General features: G+C 39.0%; 1 protein-coding gene, 1 non-coding gene and 1 pseudogene across 3 annotated transcripts in view; 2 read left to right on the plus strand and 1 right to left on the minus strand.

Moving 5' to 3' along the window:
• LOC140595098 (protein naked cuticle homolog 1 pseudogene) overlaps positions 1 to 21,888 on the minus strand; it is a 44,902-nt pseudogene extending 23,014 nt beyond the window's left edge.
• LOC112917171 (U6 spliceosomal RNA) lies at positions 7,049 to 7,152 on the plus strand. Its single transcript, XR_003234427.1, has one exon. It is a non-coding gene; the product is annotated as a U6 spliceosomal RNA (small nuclear RNA).
• STK3 (serine/threonine kinase 3) overlaps positions 21,698 to 22,381 on the plus strand; it is a 272,048-nt gene continuing 271,364 nt past the window's right edge. The window contains exon 1 of one of the 2 annotated variants that reach the window (XM_072734231.1): positions 21,698 to 21,912. In XM_072734231.1, coding sequence (XP_072590332.1) covers positions 21,887 to 21,912 — 26 coding nt within the window. In that variant the 5' untranslated portion in view covers positions 21,698 to 21,886. The remainder of the gene's footprint in view (positions 21,913 to 22,381) is intronic. The other variant, XM_072734232.1, reaches the window with a different exon arrangement.

Below are 22,381 nucleotides of genomic sequence, written 5' to 3' on the forward strand. Positions count from 1 at the left end.
TGCAAGCTGTAGAAATGAACTCTGAGCAAAGACAAGAATTCATCAGAGGGCTCTGGGGTAGCCACAGAATCAAAAGAAAAAGGCGGAATCATCAAGTATCAGAAAGGAGAGGAATCAGAGCAAGTCCAGGGATCCAGAAGAAACTAATGGACAATCTCAAGTCATTGAGGCTGAGATGCCCTGCTACAACCGTTATTGGCTTTTTCAGGTGAAAGCAAAGTATTTCTGGTTTACTCTGATCATTTAGAATGTGGGAAAGAGCATTTTAGAAAATGTCAATGTTCTGTCACTGTGTTCTGGTGCCTGAGACTGTAGCATTTTGTCCCATGTGTATGTGGAGCAGCACTTACAACTAGGATCCCCATGCAATCATGTCAGCCATTGTCATTCTTCAAGACTGTGGGGATATTTTCAGCCTTCTAGCAGGCTTTCCCTCACATTTCATTGGTCAGAATGGCATCATATTCCCATTCCTAAACCAATTAATGCAAGGAGAATGGAATTATTTAGCTTTGGGTTTAGTCTAATTAAAATTCACCCTCGGGTACTGGGGAGGAGTTCAGTCTCCTTGAGGCACATGGTTGTCCTATAACTTTAAAATAGAAAAGGCATTGTGTTGAGCAAGTAAAAACAGCTGTTGGGTAAGCCACAAACAGTGGCATTAGTATCTGAAATTCCCTCAGGGAACAGTATTGCCTTTGATTTACTATTTTAATAGGGGGAGGGAACTCTAGTATCTTCCATTTTGTTCTTCTTACCATAATAGGGAAAATATCTGGGAATTTTTGCCAGTTGTTGAGAATATTCTATTCAACACAGGAACTGGAGAAAAATCCACAGAATGCATGGGTTTAGAGTTTGTGTCAAACTTCAACTTCATTCATTTTACCGGACCCAGGTATATCCTTACTCTGATAGGTAAGTCTCAGTGAATTTCTGTGTGCCATAAATTACTGTCAGCTCAGAGCTAGTGTCTAAAAGTTTCCAAAAGCCATCCTCTTAAATGACCTTTAAGAATATTTAGGGGTGGGGATCCCTGGGTGGCTGAGCGGTTTGGCGCCTGCCTTTGACCCAGGGCGGGATCCTGGGGTCCCGGAATCGAGTCCCATGTCAGGCTCCCGGCATGGAGCCTGCTTCTCCCTCTGCCTGTGTCTCTACACCTCTCTCTCTCTCTGTCTCTCTCTCTCTCTGTCTATGTCTATCATGAATAAATAAATAAAATCTTAAAAAAAAGAATATTTAGGGGTGAAATCAAAGAATCATCTTCTACTGTAATGGTACTAGTCTCTGCTCAAGCAAGATGTTGTAGATCTGCAGATTCAGCTCTGGAAATTGGGTGAGGAATCATGACTCTCTATTTTCTTGGCTCAGATAAGACCCTATTCAGCTTACCTAGGGGATTTTGATTACACAAATTAAGTAAGACTTTAGTGAGAAACATACTCACAGAGACATAGCTAGAGATCTCTGAAAGTGAAATCATTCTGATTACGGAGTTGGTCTTCCTGCCTATTGTAATCATGCACACTTTGCCTCTGGTTGTTGATGGAGGCTTTCTCACTTCTGCAATCCCAAGATTCTCCCTTCCCAAATGAAACTAGGGAACATATTTCAATTGCAACATTTCCCAATAGCAATTTTGAACATTCAGAAAATAGTGAAGCATTAAAAGAAAAAGGACACTGGAATTTCCCTCAGAAATACAGATCTTAAGGTCTTGGGGAAAGAATAGTCATTCCAGTCCTTCTTGGGGCAACAGTTATGGGTATATAAGCAGGACACTCATAATGGGTTTATTCTAGCATTCCTATCTCAAGGAGTCATTAATTTCCTTCCTGTATCTATGCCAAGGGATTTTTGGCATCTCCACTGTCTTTAATGAGGGCCAATGTTGGAGCCTGATTTGCTTTATCCAACCCAGTTAGATCCCCAACTGCTTGAGCCAGCACTTTGAATGTAGTGCTCCTGGTACGTGCATCCACACTGACAAATTCAGTCCAATCTAAAACTATATTTCACTCTTCTTGGTTGTATGCTTTCAAATTATGTTCCGCAAAAATGTCAACAGTAGTTTCTTTTTTTTGAAAGTAGCAAATCTTCTGCAATCCTTACAATGTAAAAACCTTCTCTTGGCAAAAGCAGAGTCCTGGCCAACCATAAGAGGCAGATGTTATTGCCTGTTCATGTCTTTTATGTGCTCACTGCAACATTAATTGAAGGACTCATTGTGTTTATTATTTAAAAAAAATTTAACTTGAGTACAGTTGATACACAGTATTACATTAGTTTCAGCTATACAACATAGTGATTCAACACCTCTGTATGTTATGCTATGCTCACCCCAAGTGTAGCAACCATCTAGTACCATTCAATGCTGTTGGATTATCATTGACTATGTTCCCTGTGCTGTGCCTTTTATCTCCATGACTTATTCATTCCATAACTGGAAGCCTGCATTTCCCACTCCTCTTCAACTATTTTGCTTATCCTCTCAACTCTCTTTCCTCTGGCAACCATTAGTTTATTTTCTGTATTTATAGGTCTGGTTCTGCTTTTTGTTTATTTACTTATTTGTTATGTTTTTTAGATTCCACATATGAATGAAATCACATAGTATTTGTCATCTTAGTCTGACTTATTTCACTTAGCATTATACCCTCTTGGTCCATCCATGTTGTCAAAAATGGCATGATCTCATCCTTTTTTATGGCTATGTAATATTCCATCATGTATAGCTCACACACACACACACACATATATATATATATATACCATATATTATAAATATGTATACCACACACGTATATATGCCATATATAATACATGGTGTATATATACATATATGGTATATGTACAACATCTTCCTTATTATTTGTCTATCAATGGATACTTTGGTTGCTTCTGTACATTGGCTATTCTGAATAATGTTGCAATAAACATAGGGCTGCAAATATCTTTTTGAATTAATGTTTTTGTTTTCTTTGGATAAATCCCCAGTAGTGGATAGTGGAAATCCTAGATCATAGATCTTTCTTTCTTCTTTTTCTTTCTTTCTTTCTTTCTTTCTTTCTTTCTTTCTTTCTTTCTTTCTTTCTTTCAAGATTTTATTTATTTATTCATGAGAGACAGAGAGGCAAAGACACAGGCAGAAGGAGAAGCAGGCTCCATGCAGGGAGCCTGACGTGTGACTCGATCCCGGGACTCTAGGATCATGCCATAGGCCGAAGGCAGGCGCTAAACCACTGAACCACCCAGGGATCCCCAATATTTCTATTTTTAATTTTTTTAAGGAACCTCCATGCTGTTTTCCACAGTGGCTACACTGATGTACGTTTCCACCAACAGTGCACGAGAGTTCCTTTTTCTCTGTGTCCTCACCAACACTTTTTATTGCTTGTCTTTTCAATTTTAGCCATTCTGACAGGTGTAAAATGATATCTCATTGTGGATTTGATTTGCATATCACTGATAATTAGTGATGTTGAGCATCTTTTCATGTGTTTATTGGCCATCTGTAGGTCTTTGTAAATATGTCTATTCAAGTCCTCTGCCCATTTTTAAAATTGGATTATTTGTTTCTTTTTTGTTTGTTTTGGTGTTGAGTTGTATAAGTTATTTATATATTTTGGATATTAATCCCTTATTGGATATATCATTTGCAAATATCTTCTCCCATTCGGTAGATTGACTTTTTGTTTGTTGATGGTTTCTGTTGCTGTATAAAAGCCTTTTATTTTGATGTAGTCCCATAGTTTTTTGTTTTGTTTTGTTTCCCTTGGCAGAGGAGACATATCTAGGAAAATGTTGCTATGGCCAAAGTCAAAGAAATTACTGCGTATGTTCTTTTCCAGGATTTTTATGGTTTCAGGTTTCATATTTAGGTCTTTAATTCATTTTGAGTTTGTGTGTATAGTGTTAGAAAATGGATGACTTATTGTATTTAAAGTGCCAGGAATGGTGTGGACCAAATATGTTAAGAGCATTCCCCCAAAATCCATTTCCAATGGATAGTGGAAAGTGTTAGAGTAGAAAGTGTTAAAATCACTTAAGGATCCTTTGTAAAATGTATATATCTGCTCCTATCTCCAGGGACAAATCAGAATGGTGCTGGAGATTGGGTTGGTAATGCGTATTAGAAAAGCTCTTTAGGGATGCCTGGGTGGCTCAGTGGTTGAGTGTCTGCATTTGGCTTGGGGAGTGATCCCCAGGTCCTGGGATAGAGTCCTGCATCGGTCTCCCCAGAGGGAACCTGCTTCTCCCTCTGCCTCTATTTCTGTGTCTCTCATGAATAACTAAATAAAATCTTAAAAAAAAAAAAAAAGGAATGGGTTGAGTTCCATCTTTGGGTAAACTGTCCAGAACAGAAGGAGCAAGAAACATCATGCCACATCCATCCATCAGTTGACCCAATTAAACAAAAGCAGGAACTGGAAGTTTGAGGATACCATGGGTGTGGAAACCTCCCTGGGAATCTGTAGAAATTGTAAGCAGAATTTTGCTCCCACAAACTAGGTAGTGTGCATTTGAAACAATCTTTTCTGGGGTTTAAAGTCTTGATTTGAAAATCCTGAATAAATGTTAGTAGGTCAATTCTAACTACATATTAAAATAATAATCTGCATTGACCAAATAGTATTCACCTAGGAATCTAAGTGTTTCAAAATTTGGAAAGTTATTAGGATATGTTAAGGATAATAAGGAAAATGATCACTTAATGATCACTTAGTGATAGTTGAATGGCATCTGATATGATTAAATACTAATTTCTTTAAGTAAAAAAAGTCTTTAAGCAATATAGAAGGTATATACTACTTTACTGTGATTTTAAAACAATCTTTTAAAGTGTCACGATTGTACTTTTTGTTAAATACAGTCATGTTCTTCTGGAAATTTTATCTAACTTATAAAAAGGCAGAAAACAAATAAGAATTGTAAATTTTAGAAAGTGACAATATTATTAATAGTCATAGATAAAATGATCGAATATATAGGAGGCCCAAGCTGATTGTGAATAACGTTAACAAGGTAGACCTACATGAATAAAATTGATAGCAATGAACAGGGCTACACCATGTCCCTTTTAAGAAAATTGACCATTTTATTTTATTTTAGACTTTATATATTTATTTGAGAGAGCAGAGCAAGAGAGACAGCACACATGAGCAGAGGTGGGCAGGGAAAAGCAACTCCCCCTGAGTGGGGCTCATCTTAGGACCCCGGGATTGCAACCTGCATGGTGAAGGCCGACACTTAACCAACTGAGCTACCCAGGTGCCCTGCAAAGTTAGCCATTTTAAGATGTTGGTATTTCCCAAAGTCAGTTTATAGGTTCATTTCCAGTTGGTTTCTTATTTGTTTGGCTCCTGGAATTTGAAAAGGTGATTTTATTTTACTTTTTAAGATTTTATTCATTTATTTGAGAGAGAGAAAGAGAGAGAGAGAGAGAGACACGGAGGGAGAGGGAGAGGGAGAGGGAGAGGGAGAGGGAGAGGGAGAGGGAGCATGAGCAGGGGGAGGGGCAGAAGGAGAGGGAAAACTATACTCTTGGTTGAGTGAGGAGCCTGACATGGGGCTTGATCCCAGTACCCGGGATCATGCCCTGAGCCAAAGACAGATGTTTAACCAACTGAGCCACCCAGGTGCCCATGAGAAGGTGATTTTAAAGTTCATTTGGAATGATGAAAACACTGTAATAGCAAAGACAGAGATGAATAATCTAAGTATGAGGGGTAATTTATCCTATCAGAATTAAAATAGAGTACAAATGCAGAGCGGTGAGATGGAAAGAATATGGGCTTTTTTTTTTTAAAAAAAGATTTTATTTATTTATTCATGAGAGACACAGAGAGAGAGAGAGGCAGAGACACAGGCAGAGGGAAGAGAACCAGGCTCCATGCAGGGACCCTGATGTGGGACTCGGTCCCAGGACTCTGGGGTTAATGCCCTGACCTGAAGGCTGATACTCAACCACTGAGGCACCCAGGTGTCCTGTATTAGTGGTTTCTGAAGAAGATTCTCGGGAAGTGCCATAAGCACTTCTGCTTACATCTTATTGGCTAGATAAGCCAATTCTAACTGCAAGGGAGGCTGAGGCTGGGAAATGTGTCTAGCTAAATTTGGTATTCTATCACTGTGTAAGAAGGGGAGAATGGATTTGGTGGGACAGCTAACAGTCTCAGCCACAGGTGGATAATCCCTACTGATATTTTCAAATTGGGGTAAAATGCTCATAACATAAAATTTACCATCTTAACCATTTTTTAAAAAGATTTTATTTATTTGGGGGGGGGCAAGCAGACTCCCTACTGAGCAAGGAGCCTAATTCAAGGCTTGATCCCAAGGCCCTGAGATCATGGACCTGAGCCGAAATCAAGAGTCAGATGCTTAACTGACTGAGGCACCCGGATGCTCCCATCTTAGCCATTTTTAAATGTACAATTGAGTGGTATTAAATACATTCACAATGTCATACAACCATCAATCCCTATTGATTTTTGAATGAATCTTCAAACATATTTACTTATTTTTTAATAAATGAAGTCATTCTGATTGTTTATCAACTGCTTTGTCTTCCACTTAATTCTCTAAGAGATCTTTCCATGTCAGTAAGTGTAGAACCACTTAATTCTTAACAGCTTTATTTCTGCCATAATATAGCCTTTACTTGACCTTTTCATTTAGGTTATTTCCAATTTTCTTCCTAATTTAAACAATGTGATAATGGAACCCTGTACATCTGTATTTGAATATATGTGTAACTATTTTTGTTGGAAAGATTCTTAGAAATGGGATTGCTTGTTCAAAGTATATAGGCATTTTTATTTTACAAGATACTATAAAATTATCCTCCAACAAGTCTTTAATAATTTTATATTTCCAAATAAGTATATGCAAATATCTTTTTGAGAGCAGTTTTTTGACAGTAATATGCCAAAAGCCTTAAACTGCTCATGCTTCTTGTCCCATTAATTTTGTTTGTGGACATCATCTCAGAAAATAGTTCTAAAACATAAAACAAATTCTATACAAATATGTACATTGTAACATCGTGCTTGCTTTGGCAGCACATATACTAAAGTTGGAATGATACAGAGATTAGCATGGCCCCTGTGCAACGGTGACATGCAAATTCATGAAGCGCTCCGTAATTTATTTATTTATTTATTTATTTATTTATTTATTTATTTATTTATGATAGACAGAGAGAGAGAGAGAGAGAGAGGCAGAGACACAGGCAGAGGGAGAAGCAGGCTCCATGCAGGGAGCCTGATGTGGGACTCGAATCCGGGACTCCAGGATCGCGCCCTGGGCCAAAGGCAGGCACTAAACCGCTGAGCCACCCAGGGATCCCCCGTATTTTTTTTTAAATGTGCTTTGTAACATTATATATAATTGTGAAAAACAGGATACAGCCTAAATTTTTAAAATGGAGCATGTAAATTATTGTAAAGGCCTGTGTAGCAATTATAATGATAATTGCAAAGACTGTTGAATAACATGGGAAAATGCTTATGGCATAATGTTGCTTGAAAATGGCAAGATTTAATTTAAGCTTAATCAAAATGTTCAAAAAAATTGTGTTTTGGATGTATGCCTATTGGGATGCTACATGGCTCAGTGATTGCCTTCAGCCCAGGGAGTGATCCCTGCAGGGAGCAGGGAGCTTGCTTGTCCCTCTGCCTCTTTCTCTGTGTCTCTCATATATAAATAGAAAAATAGAAATAAATAGAAAATATTTTTAAAAAGAAAAAAAGGATATATACCTATTGATAGTACTTTTAAAAAACCTACCTTAATACTGTTTATTACCCACTCTTTCTTGAATGAAGATTATATCTTTCTAAGTAAAATATATTTGATAATAACACTTAGGAAAGTGTTCTGTACCTGTTGATACAGAACAGGTAGGTACTCTGATGACTATCCCTGAAGCATTTTATTAAAAGGAGCCAATGAAAAATACAGCATAACAAACATCTTGGGATCATCCTGGCTTTATGCACACATATACTTCTCATCCTAAACAAAATAGTGAAGGAAGGAAAATCAGTGTTTGTTTTCCACCTCTTGCACTACCTTCCCTTTAACTCCCAGATTGTATATTCTGGTTTCCATTCCCCAAGAATCTTGCTCTCTGATCACTGCTACTGTGTTAACAAGTAATAGCACCCAGAAGTATTTACATTTTATAAGATCTGACACGTAAAAATAAGAAAATTCATGTAAAGCCTTTAGCATAAAGAAAGTGTTCAGTCTGTGTTGATGATGACGGTGGTGATGTACTGACCATGGAAAGGTCTTTAATAATAAAATGGGTCTTTGTGGGAAGTGATTATCTTCCATTATGACACTATCAAAAATATTTAGAGCATGCCTGAAATCTTTCTCCTTAAAGAAAAAAAGCTATGATATATCCATATTCTGTGATAATACCAGAGCAAACTGTAACCATAACAATACTCCAATCTTTCTTAAATCTATTTATATTTTCAACCTATATGATTGTATGGATTAGTGAATTCCTGTCATAAAACAGTGGCACTTTCTTTTAGTACTATTAACATTGCCTCTTAGAGCTTGAAAAAGCATCCTCTCTTGTTAAATTCTTAAATCTGTGGAGTAAATTTAAATGAAACATCCATATATTTGATGCTTGCCATGGCTTTATACATTAAAACATATGAGGCTGTTTATTTCCTTCTAGGCACTATGCCTAGAATTTGGTGCCCTCAGGTGAGTGGTTGAACTTGGACATGGCTGCATGCCAAAAGCTAGGCTTCCTCCAGCTGTGGACAACTAAAGCTTACAACCTAAACTTTTCTACAACTGTATTTTTCCTGCAAAAATAATCACTCCACAAACTTAGAGTTGATATTAGCTAGCTACTAATTACCAGTCCTTAAATTTTAAGGAAAGATGAAATTCTACAGAAGTTTTTAAAATATGCCTAATCTTAATGCCATTGAGTGTCTTCTTGAGTACACTTCAATGGCGTGGCAGTCGAATCTAATTCTGTTTCTATTTTTTTTTTTTTTTTGGCTTTTAAAAAATCTTTTTATTTTTATTTATTTATTTTTTTTATTTTTTTAATTAATTTTTATTGGTGTTCAATTTACCAGCATACAGAAAAACACCCAGTGCTCATCCCGTCAAGTGTCCACCTCAGTGCCCGTCACCCATTCCCCTCCAACACCCGCCCTCCTCCCCCTCCACCACCCCTAGTTCGTTTCCCCGAGTTAGGAGTCTTTATGTTCTGTCTCCCTTCCTGATATTTCCCAACATTTCTTCTCCCTTCCTTTATATTCCCTTTCACAAGGACTGAATAGATATGATGACACTAAACTCATATCTATCAATAGTAACTCTGTTTCTATTTTAGTGCTTCACTAAGTCTTTTCCTGGAGTCCAGAAGCATTTGGAACTTGTATACATTTCCAAATCTGATTCCAGCTCTCTTTGTTTACATATTTCCTCTTATAGACCAAGTCTTTCCCACCCAAAGAAGCTTATCAAGATATTTCCTTAAACAAAAGTAGTGATTGTTTTCATTCTACTTCACTAAGTTCTGTATTAGGCTTTGCAGCATAGTTTCCAGCTTGTCTTTCATTGGCTTCCTGAAGTCACCTATAGGTGAAAACACCTATGCATGTTTTAATCTTACACTTTTGATAAAGTGAAGTTGCTCTCAAGGTCCATCATATACTCTCTCTACTGCTCTCCTCCCTTTCCCCTTTTCCTTCTCTCTTCCTTCCCTTTTCTTTCCCAAATGGATGACTTATAAACACTACTGTTGCTTTATCTGCATTTCCCTGATTATTGGTAGGGTTGAGCATCTTTTCATGTTTACTAACTATTTGAATTTCTTCTATGATTTTATAAGTTTAGATGTTTTACCCATTTGTCTGTTTAGATTGTCTTACCCTAATCAGTTTCTTTGTATATCATTGTATTCTAGATATTAATTCTTCATCTAATATGTATGAAGATACTTCTGTTTCATTCCATTAAGTATCTACTCACCTGGAATATTATCTTTCTTCTTATGAATATTTTCAATTCTTATGTAGTCAAATCTTCAAGCTTCAAGAGGCAAATCTTTCTGCTTTCTGAGTTTTGCATTTTTCTTATCAGATCTTCTAGCTTGTGATTATAAAAATATTCTCTTCTTTAAATTTACATTTTACATGGTTACCATACAGTGCAATATTAGTTTCTGGAGTAGAATTCGGTGATTTATCACTTACATACCACACCCAGTGCTAATCATAAGTGCCCTCTTTAATACCTATCACCCAACTAGGGCATCCCCACCCATCTTCCTCTATCGCCCCTCAGTTTCATTAAGTTAAGATGGGTGGCATCCCCACCCATCTTCCTCTATCGCCCCTCAGTTTCATCATTAAGAGTCTCTATGGTTTCTTTCCCTCTCTCTTTCTCCCCTTTCCATATGTTCATCTGTTTTCCTTCTTAAATGCCACAAATAAGTGGTATTTGTCTTTCTCTGGCTGACTTATTTCACTTAGCATAATGCCCTCTAGTTCCATCTACGTCATTGTAAATGGCAAGATTTCATTATTTTTGATGGCTGAGTAACATTTCATTGTATCTATAAATATATACCACATCTTCTTTATCCATTCATCAGTTGATGGACATATGGGGTCTCTCCATAGTTTGGCTATTGTTGACAATGCTCCTATAAGCAGCACGTACACTTTTGAATCAGTGTTTTTGTATCCTTTGGGTAAATACCTATTAGTGCAATTGCTGGGCCACAGAGTAGATAGAGTAGTTTTTGAGGAAACTCTATACTGTTTTCCCGAGTGGCTGCACCAGTTTGTATTCTCACCAATAGTGCAAGAGGGTTCCCTTTCTCTGCATCCTTGCTAACACTGACCTGTTATTTCTTGTGTTGTTAATTAAAATATTAAAATATTTTCTTATGTGCTCTTCTAAAATATGTTTTGGAGGTCTTAAATGTGTTTTAAAATGTTTTTAAAATAAACTTTAAGTCTTAGAATAATTTTAGATTTACAAAGAAGTTGTTAAAGTAGTATAGAGTTCTCATATACCCCGAACCCAATCTCCTTGTTATTAACATCTTACATTAGCTTGGTACATTTGTCACAATTAATGAGCCAATATTGATGTCATTATTAATTGACAGATTTCCTTAAGTTTTTACTTAATATCCTTTTTCTGTTATAGGACTCCCAACATATTTAGGATACCTCATTACACTTATGTCTTTATGTCACCTTAGCCTCGCCTGACCTATGACATTTTCTCAGACTTTGTTTTTGATGATTATCTTAATAGTTTTGAGGAATACTGGTCAGACATTTTGTAGAATATCTCTCAGTTGGGATTTGTCTGATGTTTTTCTCATAATGAGACTGGGTCTTGTGGTTTTGGAAGAAAGACCACGGAGGTAAAGTGTCTTTCACATCACATCAGATCAAGGATACATACAAGAAATATGACTTATCACTCTTGATGTTGACCTTGATCACCTGGCTGAGGTTCTATTTTTCTACTGAAAAGTAACTTGTTTCTCCCCGCTTTACACACTATATTCTTTGGAAGGAAGCCACTATTTATAGTTCATGGTTAAGGTGTAAGGAATTCTGCTCTACTTCACGTTTGTCTATTTTTAATGATTTAGATGTCTAATGCATCAGGTATTCTGATATATTATCATAGTGGACATTGAGCTATTTCTTTCTTCCCTCTTTTGTGCAATAGGCATTTCTTTCATTTGGGGCATCATAATAAGAATTGATACCACTCCTATCTCTAAGAGAGGGTCCTGCTATTTAAGGCTAAACAGGGAATTTGTGTCCAGCTTTCCATGATTTAGTAAGATAAGCCAATCATTTGTTCAAGCACAAGCCAAATTATTGCATGTTAAGGAATGGTCAACCTGACAGCTTGAGCCAATGTGACAAGAATGTTGTTGCAGAAGCATTCTGGGCAAGGATATTTCTCCTTCTTTGATGGAGATAGTGTTCCTCTTTAAAAAGATAGTGCTTTTTCTCCTTTTGGGCAGGCTGGTGTACAGATTTGAGGCTAGGAACTTTGGCAGCTACTTAGCCTTAGAATGAAGCTAACATTTCAGAAGTCAAAACCAAGAGATGGAAAAAGAAATTGAAAAACAATAAACAAAACCCCTGTGTCTTTCCTTTTTTTTTTTTTCCCCTGTGTCTTTCATGTCAGTATTGAACCACTAAATCAAGCAATCCTACAGTCTGCTCTAGAAGACCCAGTTAAATAACCCTTTGTTAGCGAAGTTTGGGTTGAGTCTTCAATGGGTAGCAATATAAAGAAGCCTGATACAGAGGTCTATAAACAGAGAAGTAATGATGTGTATGCATGTATGTATGTATGTATATATGTATGTATGTATGTATGTATGTATTTATTTATTTATTTTTTCCTTTCAAATAGTCAATTGTCTAAATGCAGTTTATTGAGCAGCTCATTCTTTTCCCTGTGATGTAAAATGTCATCTTATCATAAACAACATATCCACATAAAAATGGCTCTGTACTGGGCTCATGAATCATTATACACATTAATTTATCTACATGTGAATTAATACCACACTGTTTTAATCACTACTATGTTTTTGAGGTATAACTGACATATTAGTTTCAGGTATACAACATAAAGATTCAATATTGGTATATATTGTGAAACGATCACTGCAATAGATCTAGTTTATCTGTCACACACATAATTACAAAATATTTTTTCTTGTGATGAGAACTTTTAAGATTTTTTCTCAGTAACTTCCAAATATGCAATTTAGTATGTTAGCTATAGTCAGCATGTTCTACTGTACATCCCCATGATTTATTTTATAACTGAAAGTCTATATATTTTGGCCCCCTTTCCCCAACCCCCACCTCTGGCAACCACCTATCTGTTCTCTATATCTTTGAGGTTGGTTTTTGTTTTGTTTTGTTTTGGATTCCACATGTAAGTGAAGTCATACAGTATGGTATTTTTCTTCTTCTGTCTGACTTATTTCATTTAGCATAATGCTGTCAAATTTCATTCATGTTGTTGAAAATGGTAAGTTTTCATTTTTTTTTTATGGTTGAATAGTATTCTATTGTCTTTACACCACATTTTCTTTATCCATTCATCCATTGTGGTCACTTGGGTTTTTCCATATCTTGGCTATTATAAATAATGTTGCAATGAAAATGAGGGTGCATGTATCTTTTCGAGTATTTTCATGTTCTTTGGTTAAATATGCAGAAGTAGAATTGCCAGATTGTAAGGCATTTCTATTTGTAATATTTTAAGAAACTTCTATGCAATTGTCATAGTAGCTGCACAAATTCACCTTTTCACCAATGGTATAGTCAAGATACTTCTTTTCTTTTTGATAATAGCCATGTTAACGAATGTGAAGTGATATATCATTGTGGTTTCGATTTGCATTTTACTAATGATTGTTTAATGATGTTGAACATCTTTACCAAAATTTTATCATGTGTTTTGCCATCTGGCAGACAAATCTCTTTCCATTGTTCTTTCTTTCAGAAACTTATGGGCACTTTTCATGTAATTTCTCTTCTATTCAAGCTTGATGGTATGTTTTTTAAATCCTATTTAAAATTCTTTTGAGACTTCTAAAAAATTGGGATTACTTTAAATTTACAGGTTAAATCTAGAGGTGACTAGCCCTGGTCAACACCTCTTGAGAGACTGAGCTGGAGGGCCCTACTAAACTGCACCCAAATTCCTGACTTCTAGAAACCAAGACTAATAAATGTGTGTTGTTTTAAGTTGGTATCTTGAGGGGCAATTTGTTATGCAGCAAAAGATAACTAATACAGACAAAAATCGATGTTATGTTTATTTATATTTTCAATGCTCTTACTCTTGACTTACATTTTTAAAAATAATTTCAGTGTGCTAGGCATAAGCCTATGGTGTCTAGAAGCTTCTCCATTATTCTCCTTTTCCTTCATTTGTACCTAAATATAAAGTGGTAATCTAATAGTCCTTTGTCAATGGTGACTTGTTAATAAGGTGCCCTTAAGATAACTTTTTGTAATGCCTTTGATTATTTGTCTCAAAAGAAATTTTAGAAACCACAGTCATCTTACCCTCTTTCTCAATGAAGACTGAAATTGAAATCATAGTTTAAATGCTTGAAGGAAATTAACCATGTAAAGGTTTTCCATGGATAATTTTTGTAAAGTAATCACTTCATTAAGCAAAAAATTACCTTTTGTAAAGTAATCACTCCCTTTGGAAAAGAGTCCAAAGAAAGGAGCATGGGAAGCTTACAATAGGAAAACCTCATAGTTTCAGGATAGAGATCATACCTCATTGTCTGTGCCTGTCAACTTAATAAAAAAATGTTGATTGAAAGAATGTTTGATAGGAACAAAAATATCAACGTTTGAGGATTCACTATCTTTCTCTCTCTTGCTTCCTCTGCCCTTTTAAGGAAGAATCCTTCATTTCTTGTCTCCTAGGACTATGTTGTGCTGACAAAAATAAGTAAAGCTAAAAGAGCTCTACAGAATCAAAAAGAAGGCGGTCAGATTATTCTCAGTAGGAAAAGGCCTGAAGTAACAGCAAAGGGAGGTCAATTGTGGGAGAGGGGGAGAGGAAGTGTAAGCTTGCCAAGGGGGGACAGGGGAGGGAAGGGGGTTGTAGGAGTTTGATGAGGGAGGGAGAAGCAAATTGGATGGTTGTCATGAAAACGTGAGAAAGCGAGAAAGATGGGTAAAGATTTTTAGGGAATTGTGTTGTGTGAATATGACATATATTTCTTTCCTCAGCATTTACATGGGATTGTTAGTAAAAATCTCTATTGTTCCAAGTTTTCTGAAGTTGGATTTGAATTTGATTTGATTGTTTGATGGCTCAATTTTATTACAGCTTCTCTATAAAATACCTATCTCCCCTTTTCTATCCTGTTGTCCTAGGTCTTATTGTCCAGTTTCCCAACAGCATTAACCGCTCTCACCGCTGCATGTCTTGGGGTATTCTTATTTTCTTAGCTTTCCTGGCCAGGAAGTAAGCACATCTTCCTTCTGCTTAGTTCAATCAAGACCAAGTTAGAAATTATTCAGACTATAGGCATGTATGGAAAAAAATTGAAAAAACAAAAATATAAAAAGAGAAACTATGAAGACATGGAACCGATTTATTTCTAGAGCTTAAGTTTCTTATATTAATGTAACAAAGGCCAGCCATATAAAAGCTTTAAATGATGGTGTTTGCCAGTTTCTTAGCATTGGTTTTCTTTTTTTCCTTGGATCTGTCTTTAGGTTAGTGTCTTAACCAATCATTGTTGTGAAGATTTGAGATATCTTCAGCTTGTTCTGGAACTTATCTTTGTATATAACAGAAACTTCTTTCTTTTTCCTTAAAAATGATGCTATAATGAGGGTGATTTTGAATAATGGAAGGCATTATTATTTGGCTGAGCTCTAGACCATATTAATTTGAACTACAGCACTTTTCTGAATGACAGAATTTATTGGTAGTTTACTATGTAAGGCTTAAATCATTTTATTCTCATATGAATATATACTTTATATTTTTGAGTAAACTGTATTGTTAGACAGCAATGATCATATTTTCTATATCTCTTCCCCCATAGGTCCTAGTTACTGTGTTTACATATAGTTACTATAAATCAGTGACTCTCAAAGTGTGATCTGGGTACTTCTGGGGGGTACTAAAGACTATTTTGGGGAGTTCACAAAATCAAAACTATTTAAAAAACAATACTACAATGTTAACTGCCCTTCTCATTTTATTCTTTCATGAGTGTATGGTAGAATTTTCCAGATGCTACATAACATGTGATGATGTCATTCCTCTGATGACTAAAGGATTGTGTACTTGTGTACCCTTGTGCTTCTTTAAAAATTTCTAAGTTTTAATTTCTTAATATAGGTAGATGTAAATCACATAAACAAAGGTTTTGTTTTGAGGTTGTCCATAGTTTGTAAGACTGTAAAGTGGTCCCAAGACCAAAAAGTTTGAGAGCTGCTGGTGTAGATAATTATGTATTAAACTGAAAATAGAAGCAATCTGATTTTTATCATTTCTTTCCCTGAGTTTACAACTGGGCCTGAAATTCTTTGCTATTATTCTCTGTATGGGTCAAAGTCCAGTCTGATACAGAAACCACAAAAGACAGAAGCCACATAGTTATTTGAATGAAGAAAGTTTAATACAAAAAAATTATTAACTATAATAGGGGATTGCAGTAACAGGGGATTGGCTAGTAACAGGTAAAGAAAACTCTAAAGAAAATAGGAATAGCAGAAATCAGGATTACTCCCCGTGGAGCTAAGACAAAGCACCCAAAAAGAGGTCCGCAGGGGTTGTGATATAGATTTTGTGGGAGAAGACACAATTACATCTCACTGAATAGCAGAGAAATTGCTGTGGTGCCACACTAGTGGAACTTGCTGGACATCTGCCTTCTAGAACTTTCCAGAAATCCTTCTCTTAGGTCTCTGGGGAAAACTATCCATAGTGAGGTTTCTCACTGAGATACTCTGCCCCAAAACTGCTCAAGGAAGAAATAAGTTGTGGTGGGGAGAGAGACTGTTGACCACTGAGTGCTGTTGCTGCCTTGCATTGAAGCAGCCAACTACTGGAGAAGCATTGCATCTTGCAGGATCCAGATAAGCAGTCCCCACTGCTGGAGTCTTCCAGTGGAAAACATACCAATCAGGGAGGAAAACTCTTTTGCAATGTCTCTCCATGGATCTTTAGTGACAAAGTTTAACAATTATTCTATCTGATAAAGATTAAGATTTAAAGAACTTAGCTCCATTTTAACAAAGCAGGCAATGAGGGATGAATTTGGAACTGAGAGGAAATAAGATGACAAATGGTACACCTAACGTTCACTTAATATGTAGTTTATCAATTACCTATCTTTCTTAAAATTCCTGATGTTTTTGTTGCATGGGGCTATTGCCTATTACAATTTTTTAAATGTTTTTTTTTCTTTTTTTTTAATTTTTATTTATTTATGATAGTCACACAGAGAGAGAGAGAGAGAGAGGCAGAGACACAGGCAGAGGGAGAAGCAGGCTCCATGCACCGGGAGCCCGACGTGGGATTCGATCCTGGGTCTCCAGGATCGCGCCCTGGGCCAAAGGCAGGCGCTAAACCGCTGCGCCACCCAGGGATCCCGCCTATTACAATTGTTCCATTTTTTCCCTCAATAATAGAATCCCAGTTTTTTTCTTCTCTCATGCTTCTCCTTGTCATAAGCTTCAGGGAACTTCAATTCCAGTCTCAGCTACAAACCCAGTTCCATGGGGTGAATCACCATTGGTCTAAACAGGTTTTCGTGGTCCCATTTCCTTTGATAGCAATGACACAATTCTGGCCAATAGGATATGAAGTGAAATCTGCAAAGAGGCTGCTAGAATGTTTTTTCCCACCGTTCTGAAAAGTGTATTCAGAAAGAAATAACCCTCTTCTGCTGCTAAGCATTGCCATGTCTTCTTGTGATGCTTAGAGCTTTGGCAGCCATCATTTGAGGAGGAAACAAGTAAATGAAAGACTTAATCAAACCTAGAAACATCTACCTCTAGGCTTGTTTTAAAACTCATTTAAAGATGTTTCTTGTAGTTAACTGATATGCCAGACTTTTGAGATGACATGTGCAAAAGAGATACTGTCCTTACTCCCAAGAGGCTTACAGTTTGGTAGAGAAACAAGTGAAATAAAAGTTTAAGGTTGCTATGATAAGGGGATCCCTGGGTACCTCAGAGGTTTAGTGCCTGCCTCTGGCCCAGGGCATGATCTGGAGTCCTGGGATCAAGTTCTCACATCGGGCTCCCTGCATGGAGCCTACTTCTCCCTTTGCTTGTGTCTCTGCCTCTCTCTCTCTCTCTCTCTGTGTGTGTCTCTCATGAATAAATAAATAAAATCTTAAAAAAAACAAGATTGCTATGATAGAATAGTAGTTGAATTCAACTGCAACATGCTAGTTCCAGCTCACTATAAAATTGGGTTAGAAAAGAGAAATATGGGACGCCTGGGTGGCTCAGCGGTTGAGCGTTTGCCTTTGGCTGAGGGTGTGATCCTGGACTCACAGGATCAAGTCCCATATCGGGCTCCCTGCATGGAGCCTGCTTCTCCCTCTGCCTATGTCTCTGCCTCTCTCTCTGTCTCTGTGTGTGTCTCTCATGAATAAATAAATAAAATCCTTAAAAAAAAAGAGAGAGAAAAATATTTTTTTAAATTTTTATTTATTTATGATAGTCACAGAGCGATAGAGAGAGGCAGAGACACAGGCAGAGGGAGAAGCAGGCTCCATGCACCGGGAGCCCGACGTGGGATTCGATCCCGGGTCTCCAGGATCGGGTCCTGGGCCAAAGGCAGGCGCCAAACCGCTGCGCCACCCAGGGATCCCAAGAGAGAAAAATATTATCAAGGGAAATGTGTTGTTAAGTTGCCTCTTGAAAGGAAATACTTCCAAGTTTTCCTGCAAATAAGAAGTTACATAATGTAATATATTTGATCAGAGCTTTCTCTCAGCCCCAAACTCTTCCCAGTAATAGTAGAAAAGATTCAGTGTTAATTAGTATTATTTTTCAAATGCACATAAAAATGATAAAATAAAGTAACATAAATGCAATTTCAATAAAAAGCAGCAACAAGTATAACAAGGAAAAAAATCTTTACGTTAGTATTTTTCTACTTATAAAACATCGTGGTGTATGCATTCAGCGACACAAATGTAGTCTTGTTATTCCAATTTGAGTTCAAATTGCAGATTTCTCTTACAATTCTCTGAGAACACCCAGTTGAGAACTCTGGTGAGCCATTTGCTAGTTTAATTAAAGTGTGCACTAAATAAATAAATAAATAAATAAAGTGTACATTCCAGTTGGAATTGTTGGATGCAGAATTAGACTACTTTACTCTCATGGTTAACTGAAGCTGAGTGACCCTTATATACATCTCAAATTTTCCTACAGTTTTCAATTGTTCACAAAGGCTGCTGCCTTTATTTGCAGGTTGAATGGTAATTCCTATGCTCTCCTTCTGGGAATCTTCAGATTCGCTTTTCATAGACAAAACAGAGACTTGAGGAGTCTTTTTGCTTTGTTTTGTTTTCTACAAAAGTAATTCAGGAGAAAACCTTTTTTGATTTAGTAATACAACACAGCAGGCACATTCGCCTCCAGGCCTTATCACTTACTATTTCCTTGGCCTCACATTTCTCTTCCCTTCACTATCTGCAAGGTGCTCCCCTGACTTCCTCAGCCTCCCTCTTGCTGACTCCTTCCCTGCTGCCCATTTCTAAATTTCATGCCTTCTCCTCCACGGTGTATCCCCCTTTTCCTATTTTACTTTTATTCCTTTTTTTTTTTTTAAAGATTCATTCATTCATTCATTCATTCACTCATTCATTCATGAAAGACACAGAGAGAGAGAGAGGCCGAGACATAGGCAAAGGGAGAAGCAGGCTCCATGCAGGGAGCCCGACATGGGCCTGGACCCCAGCACTCTAGGATCACACTCTGGGCCCAAGGCAGACACTCAACTGCTCAGCCACTCAGGCATCCCTTACTTTTCTTCGTTATCAGTTTTCAATACCTAATCTTATTAATTAGGTGCTTATTTATTTTATTATGTTTCCGCAACCAGAATAGCAGGGCACTCACTACCTGTAGGCCCAAAGGGATGAGGGGAAGAAATGAAAGCTGGGCTCCAGGTGACCTCACTGGAAGGGAATCAGGAGAATACGTAGCCTTACTTTCTCCCTCAGATGATCTCTTGCTGGGTCTTCCTATTGTAAGCCAAAGAGTTGAGAGCTCCATAATGTCAGCCATATAGGTCAACCCTTAGGGCACAGGGCAGATGGGAAAGAATGGAGAATGAATCTGGGGGGCTAAGGAAGTTATCCAACCTTACTATATCCGAGGTACTTGCTGTGCAAGGGATAGAGAAGGTAAACATAGTCTAATTCTCAGTAGACTCATGGCTGGAATGATAGTCAAACAGAACTTTAATTTAGTACAACCAGCACAGCGTGTTATGGGCATATAGATGAGAGGCATCTCTTTCATAACTTAAATGTCAGAGATAGTGGGGGTGGTGGTGCTGGTGGTTTGACTGGGAAAGTCTTTCTGGAGATTAAGATTCATAGCATAATTCAGAGTCCATTTTAAAGTATGACAATTTGATCCCATTTTAAAATATGACAATTTTTAAAGAAGAGTAAATGCTGTTCTCTGAAATATTTTTTTGATGAAATAGAAGAAGATGGGACTAGGGCATGGAAGTGAGGATGAGAAGTGAGGGATAGAATGACATAACTTCAAAAGTTTTTCCTAGCTTTTGTGTTTTAATAATTTAGCTTTTTGCTGTCTTGTTAGTTCTGAACTATAAGACCGTAGATGTTTAGTAAATGAAAATGAGTATAAAATTTTATAACAATCTCTTTTTTGCAGAACCTGACTTCAGGGTTCAACAATGAATGGTCTTAAATTTAACATAACTAAATTTAATGGGGAATATAGTGCTTTGAAAAATAAATCATGTAAGTTTATTACATATGGAAACAATGCAAAAAAGAGGAAAACGACTATTAGACAAGTCTAATTTGGATTAATATTCACAAAGTCCCTTTATTTAACATTCTCTTCATAGACTTTGCCCTAACCTTCAAGAAACCTCTATGACTCTACACCTGGATAATTTCTAATGAAAGCAAACTCATTACATAGCACCTTAGATGATCATAAGAAAGATATTTATATAGGGAACTTCAGGTTAAATGGTATCCTAAAAAGATAGATGCAGGAAGGGATCAAATCACAATGAGGTCAGGGCCTTAGGAAAAGGCTGGGGAGACAGGGTGACAAGAAGGAAGAAAGACTTTTCTTGACCTCTTTTCTGTGCGCCATAATTTGTATTAGGTTTTCCAGGTGACCCAAGCGAACAGCTGGCAAGACCACAGTGCGCTGAAATCTGTGCGCTGAGATCTCACCGCAGTCATTATTTTCTTTGTAATCAGACGTAATCATAGTGAAATGTAGTGAGGAGTTTGTCCACAGTCAACATCAAACAAGAATTTCCAGTGGTATCCCTCGTGCTGTAGCTACAAACGTCAAACCGGGCGGGCGTAAAACAGCCAATAATTATAAACAACTAGAGACAGAAGCGTGGGCGGTTAGTGACACTTCAAAGGGCTGCACAAGACGCTTGGGATGTGTCTTTGGGAAATCCAGAGAAGAAATGAGGCCAATAGGATTGGGGCAAAAGCCAATTTTCGGAGGCAGATGCGGAGCGGCAGCTCTCAGCTGGCTCGAGGGAAGGTGCCTCCCCGCCCCCCGCCAGGACAGACAGGCCCGGATCCTCACTAGGCCTCGTCCGCCGGTCTCCGCGCCTTTTCTCCGCTCGCAGCTCGGGGGCCGGCGCTTGACTCCGCCTGCGTCTCCGCCCCTGCCCCGCCCCATCAGGGCCCGGCTCCGCCCACCAGGCCTGAGCCCGCCGCTGGCTCCGCCCACCAGGGCCTGGCCCCGCCCACTCTCCCCGGGCGGCGGGGCGGGGCGGCGGGGCGGGGCGGCGGGGCGGGGCGGCGGGGCGGGGCGGCGGGGCGGCGGGGCGGGGCGGGGCGGCGGGGCGGCGGGGCGGGGCGGGGCGGCGGGGCGGGGCGGGGCGGCGGGGCGGCGGGGCGGGGCGGGGCTGCGGGAGCCGCGGCCCTCGCGAGCGGGAGGAGGATCCGCCGCGGAGTTACGGGAAAGTTGGTCCGAGTTCCTGGAGGTTTTCCCCGGTGACTGCCGGGCCTGGGCCGGCCGGTGCCCGGCTCCTGTCCTCCCTCCGTCCTTCACCGCCCACCAGGGCCGTTCCCCTGTCGCCGGCCACCATGGAGCAGCCGCCAGCGCCCAAGAGGTAACGCGCCTGGGCGCCGGGAGCTGGAGGAGGGGGCGCCGGCGGCCGCGGGCGGGGTGGGGCGGGGCGGGGGCGGCGAGGCCGGACCTGGCGGCGACCCCCTCCGCGGCGGCGGGCCCGGGCCGGGCGCGCCGGTCGTCGCGAGGCGGGGCCGGGCCGCGGCTGCCCACAGGCCCGGGGGGCCGAGGGGAGGCCGAGGGGAGGCCGAGGGGAGGCCGAGGGGAGGCCGAGGGGAGGCCGAGCCTCGCGTCTGCGCGGCCGCGGGCCTGGCGGCGTGGGAAGTCCTGGGCCTGTTCCTCCCGGCGAGTCTGCGAAGCCCGGGGTGCGAAACTGGGCGTTCACGAGGCTGCTTACAGCATTCTGGGCGCTTTTGTCCAATGTTTTTCGTGATACTGCCATTTATTTGAGAAGGCGGATTGTTTGCCGTTGAAGGAATTCAGTATTAATAGCTACATAGTGTGCGAAACTT

This window comes from Vulpes vulpes, chromosome 13 (assembly GCF_048418805.1).
Source record: "Vulpes vulpes isolate BD-2025 chromosome 13, VulVul3, whole genome shotgun sequence".
NCBI lineage: Eukaryota > Metazoa > Chordata > Mammalia > Carnivora > Canidae > Vulpes > Vulpes vulpes.